This window comes from Diorhabda sublineata, chromosome 4 (genome assembly GCF_026230105.1).
Source record: "Diorhabda sublineata isolate icDioSubl1.1 chromosome 4, icDioSubl1.1, whole genome shotgun sequence".
Taxonomy (NCBI): domain Eukaryota; kingdom Metazoa; phylum Arthropoda; class Insecta; order Coleoptera; family Chrysomelidae; genus Diorhabda; species Diorhabda sublineata.
This window is the reverse complement of record NC_079477.1, coordinates 10,243,338-10,257,944: the sequence shown is the minus strand read 5'-3', so window position 1 is coordinate 10,257,944 and position 14,607 is coordinate 10,243,338. Positions and strand designations below refer to the sequence as shown.

The window sequence follows — 14,607 nt, the reverse complement described above, 5'->3', positions numbered from 1 at the left end:
TCCAGGCGCTGGATGGAGTTGAGTATGCAAAATGTGAGGTAACTATGCTCAAATTCTTCTACCTGAGACCCCAAATAATAGAAAATCACATGTTGTCGGCAGCAATGCTGGTCCGTTTCCCTTTTCCCCTTCCCCTTTTCCCTGCTTGGTAAGTTGCTGAGTCATAGCGCTTGGAGTAGTCAGTAGAAAAGAATTTGTAGTCCATAACGGTTTATTTTTGCGTATTTCAGTAATATTAAATCGCAGTCGACTGTTTTATTAGTGTTATTTATTCAAATAAAAGCACGGACAATGTCACCACAAGTGATAAATGTGAAGAAGCGAAAGATAAATGAATTGTCGTGTTTGTTTTGTGATAAAACGGTTGATTTAGTGAAGAATCCAAAACCACAAACGTTTATTAGTATTATAAAAGCAGCGGATCGCAGAAAAGATGATATTAGTAAGAAAATAGAAAGTCATACAGACTTTACTGCACACAATTGTTCCTGGCATCGAGCTTGTATTACAACTTATATTAGTGAAGAGAAAATAAGGCGTCGAGAATTAGCATTACTAAAGCAGGAGAATGCCTCTACTTCCTCTACAGAAGCAAATGTTTCAGGTAGCCAACGTGTTCGTCAGTCATCGAGAAGTGAATTAAAACTTGATTCGAAACAGAAATGTTTAATTTGTGGTAAACAAACAAGAAATAAGAACAAAACTCTTTTTTATGTTCTGAAATTTCAGCAGCGGAACAAATTTTAAATACTGCCCGAAAAAAAAGATGATGTTTTCACAAAAATTGACACTTGCGAACAACCAGCTGATTTATTTGCAATGGAAATGAGGTATCATAAACATTGTTACTGTGATTATCTGCGACTACCAAGAAATTCTGACAATCCAGCAGGCAGACTTTCAATTAAAATACCACATGACATACTTATAGAGGCATTTGAAAAGCTGATTAATGAACTGAAACATCAATTAACACCTCACTCTTTTGAAGTGTCATTCTTGGCCAAGCGACTAGCTGAACTCCTGAAATAGAAGATGCAATTGTAGAAAATCGCGTTATGAAATCACTGCTCATTAATAAGTATGGTGAAAATGTTTTATTGTCATATCCGAGTGACAGATCAAAACCATCATTGGTGTTTATGGGCAATATACCACTGGATGATTTCATTGATTATATGCGTACCGTAAATTCAAAAAAATACACTGTTCAAGTAGCTAAACAACTCCGAAAAGAAATATTAAATACTAAAGTAATACCAGATGGATATTTATGTGATGAAATTTTAATTGAACAATTTTAATTACACGCTCTGAGTGGATGCGATTCGACTAGCAGATTTGGCTAAAAAAAATGCTTTAAAGGCTGCATCGTTGGATTTTGTACAAGAAGCTCTAAAACCTTTTGAAAATCCATACCTAAGTGACGAAGAGCTAAAAGAGTTGTAAAACATTTACACCTATCTTTTTTCAAAAAAAAACTTAACAGCTGATGAACTTCGGTATAAGTTAATTTCCCAAAATATCGGTTTCGGCTTAAATTTATTAAAAGTTATTTGCACATCAGATGCTCTATCTACATTTACATCTATCAAGATCTTCAGCACAAACGTATGTATGGATAAATGCTGACCAAACTCAACTACAAGCAATTGTTTACATCTTCTTAGGCTATGAAAGGAAGGATGGTAATTTGTACCCACGACAAATGACCAAGCAACCACTGCCGGAATTGTTGATTCAACCGTGTAAATGTGCATCCAATTGTAAAACAATGGATTGCTCTTGTAAAAAATTACATATTAATTGTATTTCTTTATGCAAATGCATAAATAACAATTGTCAGAATAAAAAAGATTGATAATTATCATTTTTTCATTTATAATATATGAAAATTTTGAATTAAAAAAATTTTTTTATCAATTATAATTGGTTTTATTTTTAATTTTGCTGTTATTTTTTCATTTGACTAGCTGTAAGTATCTTTAATCATAAAAATCAATTTCATATTCTCACTAAAGCAATCGTTATAATGATACCAAAGTATGTGCTCGGTCCATTTACTAGATGTCTAAGAGGGTGGGGTGTAAAAAAAATTGACCAATATGGCTCCTGGCAACATCCAGAATCATATCTGCATGCTTTTCTGAGTTCAAAACCATACACCGAATGTGGTCCTTACATTTTGCACACTCAACTCCATCCAGCACCTGGTCTATAAGATAAATGAAGAACTTGCAAAAAAGTGATCGCATTTAAAGAAAAAGAAAGTGCTTTTCCATCAAGACAACAAAGCTTCTCACACTTGCCATGGCCATGGCTGAAATTGTACTTTTATTTGGTTGACCGATCAACCTTTCCACTAGAGCAGCGACTTTTTCGCTTTTTCGTGTTTCCTAACTTCAAAGTTCCAATTATAGGAGAGAGATTACTGTGAGACGAAGAAATCATCGCATAGGTAAACGCCTAATTTGAGAAGAAACACAGCTCTTATTATTTGAGAGGTTTAAACGATTAAAGCATCGCTAGAAAAGTGTATAGACACAAAATGAGACTATGCTAAAAATAGCATTATGGGTAAAAAAATGTAATTTGTCTAGTCTGAATTTTTTTAGACAAACCTCGTAGTTCGAAAGAAAAATTTTTCATATAAGTTTGGAAAAACGCATTTGTTAACTTCAGAACTTAATTTTGTTTCCACCAAAATATATTTCAAAGTTTATTTCATTCGGCTTTTTAAGAGAGTGTTTTTGTGGTAAAAAGACGACCATAAAAAAGTAATTATGTGTTATGGATTTGTTGAGGATTGATAATGGGAGTTTAAATTTACAAATAGGTTTGGTTTGATTAATTGCTGATTAGTAGAGTTCTACTCCAATGGGTAAGCTCTAAATCAAAATAAACTTAACGTATAGTTTAAGTAAGGACACGTGGCAATAAACGTCAAAAATCTTGATTTGAGTCCTATTGACGTTTCCCGAAATTTAAACATGTCTTACTACGACGTCATTCTGGAACTCTGGAGACGTTTCAAAATACTTTAAAATCCATACCAGTTGAATACTTTCAGCATTGCACTATCAAGAGAATATATCCCTCGGTTTCGTAGGTTTTGTAGCTGCAAACGAGACAACTTTATATAGATAAGGTTGTTAAAATAAAATTAGTACCTCGGAAAATGGGTGCTTGTACGAGTATCCTTAAAAACCTTTAAGTAATCATTTGTATTGAATATATACACAACTGTTAGGAATCCTCTTTTATAAAGTAACCCGAGAAGAATATGAATACCATCAGCGGCTCCAGAAATTCTAACTTGTTCACAGATTGTATCAACGAAATCAGATAACAGTAAATTTACCAGGAAAATTCACAATTACTAAATTGTTCAACTATATAAAGAAAAGTATAATTCAGCAGTGACGAGAGAAATATTTAAAACTCTTCCAAGGATTCATCGATAACACTGATTTTCACAGAAACGTGTTTATTCCAATAGGTTGATTAAATAATGTACACAGCTGAAAATGAATATTAAACACTAACAAAGACGAGGCTTAGGAAGAATTTGGTCAATGTGTATCCGAATATGAAGAAGATTCTCTTTATATTGACTAGAAGGAATTTACTTTATTCTTTATAAACAATTCTAGTTGAAGTAGTGGATAATGTAGAATATAATTCTGTTATTTCAGTAATGAGTAAAACATGAGAGCTATCAAATAATTGCATGCGACTGCAGATATAATATACTTCAGTTGTGATTTTTCATAGCTCATTTCCCAATAAATATCTTATTAGAACAGTTTATACAGTTTATTACTTCTTTAATACGTTGTAAAGTTTAAACTACTTTCGAGGTGCACCTGTGATAAAACAACACGAATAAAGATGCGCTTCTATTTAGATTAATGCTTGAAACTAAAACAAAAACTTCGTGCTTGATATAAAAAATATTGTTCCCTTTAAAAATTGAACGTCAAGCATCAATGTGTTGTAGAATGTAGATAAAACTTATTTTCACACTATATTGGTATAATTTGTTAGGAGTTACGTATCGTAGAATTTCTTATTTTGACTACAAGAATAATAGCAATGACAATGAGTGAAACAAAAAAGTTAATGTTAGTTATCAAAATCGAGGCCGTATGGTACAAATAAAAGTATTAAATTCGAAAACTTCTTTAACTCATTTCCAGCATTGTCAGATACGAAGAGTTGAAATTGGGATCAAATTTAAACAATCAGTTCGTCAAATAAAAGCGAGTGAGGCAGTTAATTTCTTGAAAATTATGGAAAGTTTTAGTTACGATAAACTTTAACTTGGAAGAAGTTCAACGAAGTAAGATGCTTGATATCTGACAATAATGGTTTTCTATATAATTAGGTGATAGCTAACATGGATGTTTATCTAAGAGAATAGCTTAGAGTTCAACTGGAAGATACTTTATAAAAATGACACCTTTATTCGGAAATCTTAATTTAAACAAAAGACTTACCCTATTCATGTAGATTGAAATTATTCACGCTTACTTTCGACAGTGAGAAGAGAAAATTTTTCGTTCGAAGAATCAATTCGGTGACAAAAGTATTTATCTAGATAAAATGTATCATTCGTCGTCGCCTGACAGTTGAGGTTGAGCTATCGATACAATTTTAAGAATACTTGATTTTGTTGATTGATAGTTTCTCAAATAAATATATCTATTTACAATCAATAATGTATATACATATATATATATATATATATATATATATATTCACATTTCTTCTTCAGTGCTCTTTCATGCTTCTTTTCAAGCGTGACAATAAAGGAAAGTCGTATGGGGCCATTTCAGACACGTCAAGTGCGTGTGACACCATCACCATCCATTTTTAGCCAAAAATTGAATCAAAATAGTTGTGTATCTAGGGGCATTGTTATGATCGACTAACCAGTCAGTTGAGGAGTCTTTGAACAAGTGGTAATGCTTGGTGTTTACATTTTGATGTGAAGGATCTGTTTTGTTGGCTATTTAAGAAGCACTGATTCTCTTCGAGAGATAAGTTGACATGAATTGGAATTTAGATATCTCCATGACTGAGTTAGTATGTTATACCATTCTGTTTTTATGCTATTAATAATTTGGTGACATACAGAAAATGAATTTTTGAGTTTAAGGAATTAAATATATAAAAATGATGAAGTGCACATCGAGTTTTAAACAGTTTTCTCAAGATATTCCATTAATAATTGTGATATGGATGCCCCATAGCATAACCAAAAATTTTTGTATTTATTTAATTCCCAAACTTGTTTTATTTTATAATATCTATTTTTTGGGATTTCTTTCAAATATTTTCTGAATAATCACACAAGCCTGTATTTTTAACACTTTGTAAGTTGCCTTAAAAATTTTAAATGCTTACAAGATTGTTGATTCCAAATATACTTAAAAAAACCTAAAAAATAGAAAAACGTAGATCTATTTTATTTATAAGCCAGTTTTATTATATACTGAAGAAAAAATACAAAAATATACCAAATATCTATACAACTGTTGGAAATATTTAATTATTCTTCACTTTTCTTGAAGTAACGGTTTCTTTTTAAAAAAAACTCTCTCATATGGTTGTTTTTCTCTAGTATTCAGCTGAAAGAAGATTTCTCGCTAATATTTAACAATTGGCCATTATGTTTGTGCTCAAGTGCACTTTCTATATCTTGTTGAAATCATGGTTTTTACTCACGCTACCAAGATTTTTCGTGTCCAAATTTGAATATAAAAAGTAGATAATAATGCTTTTAATAAAGTATAGATACACATAGTAAATTCAGCAGGTAATTTAAAAGGTTAAATAACAGAGTATCTCATCCAAACTACAAAAATGCGACTTCATTTAATAATTTAGAAAGCACCACTTTGACCATTTTCTCGGGCTTGGAGCTGGCGATACCTTTTTAAGTGGATATAAACCCATGTAAAACGAAACTTTGATTAATTAAGGGGGAAGGTATTGCCTCACCTATCATACTCCATCATTGGAGTTGCACCATCTGATTAATTCCGATTGCTATCACATTTTCTTAGTGACAAAAAATTTCAAAATTCCTATAATGCCTACAACGTCATCCAGCTATATTTTACTCAGATTCTGTGCACATTAGATGATAAAATGTTGATTATAACATTTAAAAATGACAACTGTTCGCAATTCATTCGGTCGAACTTAATTTAAGGAAGCAACATCACTTTTCGCTTCTGTTTTGTACAAATGCGAGAATCTGCAAATAATTGAAGTAAGAGAAAAGCAACTACGGTAGAACTTCTCAACAACTTGGTCCTTAGTTTCAGCAAAATTGGTTTTGTTGAAATTAGTGATGTTGAATATAGCGTGTGTGTTTCCAAAGTACAAAGGTGATTTATGCCAGCAACTCCATGTACGAAATCTTATCTGTCATCTAGTTATGTACTAGTTACTTATTTCCGATTGACAACTTTTATAGATGGAAATTCATAATTATATCTGGTCCATTGCAGGTTTGGTCCTCTAGTATGGAGGAACAGCAAAGAAAAAAAGAAATTAACAAAAGCAGCTAGGAATGCCAAATGTAATAGTGGAGATAGCGGCATCCAAATAGAGGTAATAAAACGTTTAGTAGCATTTTTTATGTTTTTAAAAAACTAATTTTAACTAAGCAGCACATTTTTTAAATAAATTATCTCCATTATTTCACACTAAAATGAAAATAATTAAATTTGAACGGAATGCATCACAAAACTTTATTTTAAAAAACAATTATTATCATACATTCAACAGTTGAGTAAAAGTGAGAAAATCGGAATTGAAAGTTAATTTAGGTCACACTTTTAGGTACAGATTAAAACGCAAAAAGTGGATTGCTCTAATGGATACTTTTTTCTCATCGAATGGCAATTATTGGTGTGAAACGCATCCGTCAATTCGTCAGTCATTTACCGAATCGCATTAACGTTTTACTGACAGTTTAAAACGTAATGTTGCCTTTGAAGTTTAGTCAGTTACAATATCGCAAGACCTGCGAAAAGAACCGATTACTTTTTAAGTAACGAGTTGTAATTTGTTTTTTAAGAATTACATCGTGTTACAAGTGTAAAATGATAATCGATTTTTTTCGACTGCTTGGGCTGTATTCATCACCATTATATAATGAATAAAAGAAAGAACCAATTGCTTCGCTTATTTCAAACCTGATACTATTCCGAAGCGATTGATTGTGATTTTTAAACGTTTCTTGACTTTTTTCAAAACTATATAAAGTGGTTACTATCGTAACAAACAACCGAACTAATTGAACTGATTAAATCACTTCGCCAATTGTATAATCGCTTATCTATATGCAGTAGCTATAATCATTTCGTAATTTCTATTAGCTCCTTTTGTCACGAATTATATAATCTCCATAATTACATATAGCCCACTGGCAAATGAGAATAATTTAATTGTAACAGAGAAAAATTAAAAATTTTATGAGAGGAAGTAAGTGAGTTGATAGTATCTCACTATACATTTTTGCATACAAAGGCGGCTCATAATGTTTCAAAAAAAACTTTACCTTATAGAAGTTTTGTAGTCTTTGTCAAATTTCCATTGATGCATCCTTATTGAGGTCTTTTCTATACTTCACTACAATCCAATTTGTCTTCGCTATGTCCCAATTTTCAAAAGTATCTTGGGCAGCTTGCCACGATTATCATTTCCGCGGAAAGCCAGTTCAAATGCCTCACAAAATTTAATACCATTAATAATAATTGTTGACAATATATACCTATTCTATACCTTCTGTGGCATTTGGAGTCTTCGTGTCTTTATCCTCAAAGTTAAGTGTCCTATAGCTCTGACTCTCTCTCTCTCTCTCTATAATTTCGTTTTTAATTCTATATTTTCTTCGTATGGTTATTTACAAAATCTCTTATCCCTTTTATTGAATTAGAAACAACTTCCGGTTGAAACAAGGATGCTGTCTGTCACCCACACTCTTCAAGATATACCAGGAGCACGCACTAGCACACTGGAAAAGGAAATGTAAGAACATGGGCATTCCACTAATCGATTCCACACTATATACCCTGTGTTTTGTAGATGACCAAATAATCTTGGCACAGGACTACGAAGACTTAGAATATATGACAAGAAAGCTAGTAGAGGAATACAGGAAATGGGGTCTAGAAGTAAATTTTAGTAAAACGGAATATATGTGTATTGGAGGAGAACAACAAAATTTAATACTTGAAGAAACACAACAAAAAATAAGTCATTGTACAAAATACAAATACCTAGGCATGATCATCACTAATGATGGAAGATTAGATGAAGCAATAGCACAAAGAAATAACCAAGGAAGACAAGCAATAAGACAACTAAATAGTATATTGTGGGACAAACAAATATCCAAGGAAAACAAACATCGAATATACAATAGCATAATATAAAGTATAACAACATATAGTAGCGAAGTCTGGCCTCTAAAAGAAAAAACAGTCAAAATGCTTGAAACCACAGAAATGGATTATTGGAGACGCGCGGCAGGAATATCAAGACTGGGAAAAATAAGAAACGACAAAATCAGGGAGATCATGAAGGTGCAACACACGATTACGGAAGACATTAGGGTGAATCAGTTAAGATGGTACGGACATGTCCAAAGAATGCCTGAAGACCGTATACCCAAACAAATTTTAAATTGGGCACCACAAGGAAGAAGAAAGAGAGGAAGACCAAGATTAAGTTGGAGAGAAGGTATCGAGAAGGATATTCGAGAGAGAGGATTGGAAGAAGATCTTTGGGAAGATCGAGAAAAATGGAAACTGGGAATTGGAAGACGGCGAGGAATGTTTTAACCCGATTAATATATATATATATATATATATATATATATATATATATATATATAAACAACTTCCGTACTTAACATAATCACACAAATTCCATTATAGTATATCGTATTGTTATTCAGTTCTAATCTTCTCAAAGTAGTAGATAGCTTGCGCTGGACTGAATCCAGTGAACTTCTCCAGTTAGTTTACGTCGCACTGCTTTAGAGCACTGAGAGTATAATGAAGATAATGAAAAGAGCGCGCAGAATATGTAAGGTAATATTTTCGGATAAGTGATAGCGAAGGTTGTTTCAGTTCAGACAATTATTATTTAAATTAGGTGATTATCTTTGATTTTGATTCCCAATTTATTGAGAACTCGTCAGCACCGTGTAAAATGTTTACATTATTTTAAAAAATTTTTGCAATATATTCAATCTGAAACATTTTTTTTAAAAAACAATAACCAACCAAATACATCAAACAAGCAGGGTGCTTGCATGCAAACATGTTTGTTGACGCTGTGTAAGTCCTTCCAAAACTTTCGGTTTATTATTTCAATATACCATCCAACTCTTGCAATTTTTAGTGTTATCATACAATCGCCCGTCGAGGAGTATTGTAAGTTTTACGAACACGAAGCTAGCAGAAATATCCTTTAATCATGGTCTGAAAAATGAAAATACACAATTGGTTAGAAGGTTGCTTCAGAAAAGATACCCTCAGAGATCATTTGAATCAGTTTCTTGGTTAATGATGGATTTGTTGTTTTAGATCAGTTCTTTGCACCGTTTCCTTCTTTTAGAAGCACTGAAAAGTACTATGTATGCCAAACCTGTGGATTCAAAAAATTATCTGGTTGCACTACGCTATTGCGGATATCCAGAAGTTAGAGTTGCTCGTAGGTTTATTTTTGAGGGATTAAGAGCATTTTTGTGTAGGATATTGAAATTTCAGGAATGTCACAGATATAGGAAAATATTACTCTGTAGGGCTGGGATTGTGGTGAATTATAGGGAGTTGATGTGGCAACAACTGAAATAATTAGAGCAAAAAAATATGAAATAGATTTTTGTTATTTCAAGTAAGTGCGAGTACCACTGCGTCTTGGGTTAACATGAATGAGCCCATCTAGTGGTGATCCATATGAAATATGGTAAGAAGGTAGGTTCGCCCGAACATTTCTTCTTGTGTCTTGATGAGAGCGACATGTCTCCGTACTGTGTTTTGAGTATCGTTAAGATCAACTGTACAGCTGGAAGCTGACTGATTTGCACTTCCAAATAGACGACTTCTTACACCTATTCCCCAATTGGGTCAGGAGGTTTTGGGATCGGACGTTGAAAGTGCGTATACCGGGTGCAGAAACACTTAGTGAAGTGAGGGGCAAGGAGCTATAAACGATGCAAAGCGGGGGCTAGAGTGGAGCCTTGAGGAGTCACGGTGGTGTGAATGGTTAAAATAAATAATAACCTAATTTGACCTTTATGGGACGAATATGAATAGATCAAATTTATTATCGACCACTGGATAAAAAATTTCAAGTCTGGTGTACCAGTCCTAATCGAAAGCCTTCTGAATATTAATAAAGATGGCGACAGCGCAGTATCTTCGGTTAAATGGTGCAAAATGGTGAGACGTTGTGAATGAAGTAATCGGGCATAAATACCAATTGGAATTTTGAAATTTTAATGTACTCGGCTTATTTGAGGGAGTTCTTTGACTGTTTACCGCATGCATCGTTAACATTTGAACATATTTTAGGATTTCTTCATCATGTCTCATCGCCTTTAACGGTTTTCGTCTTTTACGTTCAATCCTCGAAATCTTTTTGATTTAGTCATAGGTCGCTAGCGGCTCTTCGGTACCCTACTACAGTTTTTTCTGGGGTAACAGCACTTACCCATAATGAAGTTTTGTATTAAAGAATATGGGGAAAAATTTGTATTTGTACTTTTTACATTGGTACATCAAAACATTTTAACAGCCTTAGATTATTTACAAATCTCATTTAAAAATAAATATTCCTTTTGCCATTGATATTTACTTACAATTTTCGAAACCAAGCCAAATCAGTTGAACTTATGAAACCCTATCAATAAAGAAAATTTTGCCATTAAAATAGAGATGGTTAATAGTACAATATCCATTGGCTGGATTAATATAAGAAAAGTTGATTTTATTACTCGCAAAAATGAAATAGAATTTGATAGTAATAAGAACTTATCAATTAAAGAACTAAACATATATTAGATATCATATTTATGTTGTCTATTAAAAGTTTATCATACTGAATATACAATGAATTAATTTGAAAAGGTTATTTCGAACGCATATGTTCTAAATGTGTTACCGTTGATCTTAATCCCATTTATTTTCTCTCCTGGGATAGGAAAATATTACCAGCAAAGCTCGGGTAATTGGTTTTCGGATAATAATAATAATAATACATTTAATATCACAATTGAATTTCATACTGAACGATTATAATCAAATATTGATATGATATTATATAAAACGAAAATAAAAAAATTTTGTAGGAAAAACAAGAAAACTTAGATAGAGAAAGATCTTTACACGTTTCTTTTTATTTTAAAATACTAATTATTCCTAGATTACATCATTTCAGTAGTTGACGTTATAGTCATTTTGACTATTATAGGATTATCCTGACATATCACCACATTTCTGCTAATTATATCATTGTTTTGTGGATTACACTGGTAAAATCAGTTTGAATTATCAGTATGATTATGATTAACGTACCTGGGAACCATAATAAACAATATAGAGGACCCTAGCTAGAGATACACAATAGCAAGAGCAAGATTTATGAAACTCAAAAAAATCCAATGTTATGTTTTCCTGTGCTCTTATACGACGCAGAGATATGCACGCTAACGGCTCTGCGATCTTAGCACCCCATGTGTGGAATTTCGATTAATCAATTATACCATCTTAAAGGTCAGAAATGAGTAAAGATAAAATTAAATGGTCAGAATTTTTTATTGAAGGTTAAAGTTATTACAGGTCACTGAAAAATTTAGCGCCTCATTCACGACTAAGCTGGAATTTCTGGAACCGTTTGCGATATTCATACTGAATATACTGCTAATACTACCACTATACCAACACTAACAATTACACTGTCTGACGTGCGTTTACGTTCAGTCTCTGAAGGTGATAACTTGGTTATGGAAACGCGCGTCAGACAGTGTAATTGTTAGTGATGGGGTAGTGGTAGTGTAAACAATGTATTCAGTACCTCATTCACGAAAAAAATAAAAAATTCCACCTATAGGCCATCGAGAAGCATTCGCTGATAATAGCTCAGCTTATATAAATATTTGGTCAGTTTAATTAAATATGGAAAAGGCCACAGATTCACCACATCAGGGCAGTGAAGACTTGCGCAAAGCTCTTTACTCTGAACCAGACGGAAGGTCAAATTGCATGTCTGGGATTTTTATATAAACAAAATTTGTTTAAATTAGAAATATTCCATTTACTTAACAAATTACCATGAAAATGAATTTTTAAAATACATTTATTATAATCAAGTTTTTCAACTCTTTATTCATACTCCAATATACCTTAGCTTCTTTTCTATAAAAGGATGTTTCCTCCACTCCATCTGCTTCACATTAAATAGCTGACATGATATGCTGGATCTGTGGCCCTGATAGAATGAACCGCCCCAAGCATGCGCATTACGACAATGACAACTTTTTTTAATATTAAGTTAAAATGATCGAATATTTATATAAGCTGACTAAGTGTATCTCTACGCTAGGGTCCTCTATATTGTTCATTACAGTTCCCAGGTGCGTTAATCATTATACATTCTGCTAATTCAATCTGATTTTACCAGTATAATCCACAAAGCAATGATATAATTAGCAGATTTGAGGTTTCAGGATGATGCTTTGACTATCAAAAAACTATAGTTGCAACTACTGAAATGATGTACAGAAAATCTACACAAAACTGGGAGCCTTTGAGATGTAAGTTTGCCACCGAGGTCTTTGAATCCATGAACAAAATTTTAAAAATAGTCAACACTATAAAGTGATGTGAATTAGACTATTTTTGTCATGTGATGCGCAACACTATACAGTACGATCTTCTTCACTTGGTAATCCAACGCAAAATAATTAGTAAGAGAAGCATAGGTCAAGATAACAACCACGGCGAGCGGAGAAGATAATAATCAATACTGAAAAATATGCCTGAATGGAAGCCGTAAATAACTAGATTCATACTAGCTTTGATAATTCGCGCAGAAAGGGCATAAAAAAATCCAAATTATAATTCTGTGTAATAACAATAGCTATTTACGTAATCACAAACACTAAGTAGATACATGTAGAAGATGGCCAGCAAAACACTTTCTGTTCTAATGGTGCAAAAACCAAAAACCAAAACTGACAAAAAATAAGTTTCCACCATTGTTGATCACGACGAAGAGAAGACTTTGTAACTTATAAGAGATTATATATCTTCGCCGTCGCGTTGCTGCTGAGAAAAAACGTATTTTAACCTAGAGAAATGACTGCAGTATAGTGTACCTTGTTTATCCCATATAACTATACTTAATATACTACTAAGGTATCTTTCAATTGGCGTATTGGGTATTAGAAAACTCACATTATTTGAAAAATCCTCATCTAATCATTATACTCGTATATCGATTCCTGAATTATTATATTATTATAAGGAACAAAAAGTTTGCAAAATAATACATTTGTTCCATGATGTAGCCGCCCTTTGTAAATAACTATGCATATAAGAGTTATATTAATGTCTTATAAAAGTCAAGATTTGTTCCATGATGTTTAACAAATTAACTCACCATGCCTATGCCCATATATCCTTCTTATTTTAGTAATACGAACAGATAAATTTCGCTATACAATACAACTTAAAAAGCTTTTAAATGTACCGAAATAAGGAAAAAAACTGACTTATTCATTAGTTATTTAGAAAAACGACTTTACTTAACATTTCGATATACTTTGAATGGAATAAACGAAGCGAACGAACGTGTATTCGTTTCCGATCAGCCCACTTTCAATTTCTTGGGATAATACGTATGATCTTCCCCAAAATATCGCGAATTCTCATCGAAACAATTTTGCTTGTTTACGTATCTATGAGACTTACCAATGAAGAAGAATATTTTGGCAATAAATCATAGAAGCCGTCGTTGATACACAAAATTTGATTCTTTTGCCAAAATTTTTGGTCAAAAGCTCTACTCCAAAGGAAATATCCTCAATGATTAAAGTAAATATTAACCCTAAGAAAGCTACTAGCTTAAGATTAAGTCCCATACTTCAAGAAAGAAAACTAATGCCTTCACATCAGTTTGACAGAACAAGTATATAGAATAACCGATGTCATAGAAAAATAACTAGAAAAGAAGAAAGTCTGTTCCTCTGTTTTCTTAGACATGGCTCAGGCATTTGACAAAGTTATTGAAGTGTTTAAAAGCATCACTGACTAGCGTGTCGGCATTTTTAGGCTGAAATACGAGTTTTTTGTAATCGATACATTTGTTGACCGTTTTTATATCTACTGGTTTAGTTTTTCGTTTATGTGTATGTTTTGCTAACGATAAGAATGACGCTCTGTTCTTGTTTAAAGAGGTCTAAAAAGTGTATCGTATTTTTACTAGAGTCAGTCGGTTATTTGCTTTACTTGTAAACGTTCGAGTTACGAGTTTTAATTAAAGTATTCAGTTTTCACGAGTTTATTATTTACTTCACCT

At 32.5% G+C, this 14,607-nt stretch overlaps 1 protein-coding gene across 1 annotated transcript in view; it reads left to right on the top strand.

Moving 5' to 3' along the window:
- The window catches only part of LOC130442985 (uncharacterized), a 243,292-nt gene that overhangs the window by 146,009 nt on the left and 82,676 nt on the right, over nucleotides 1-14,607 (top strand). Inside the window, exon 9 of the mRNA XM_056777409.1 lies at nucleotides 6,522-6,624. Within this exon, the coding sequence (XP_056633387.1) occupies nucleotides 6,522-6,624 (103 nt within the window). The remainder of the gene's footprint in view (nucleotides 1-6,521; nucleotides 6,625-14,607) is intronic.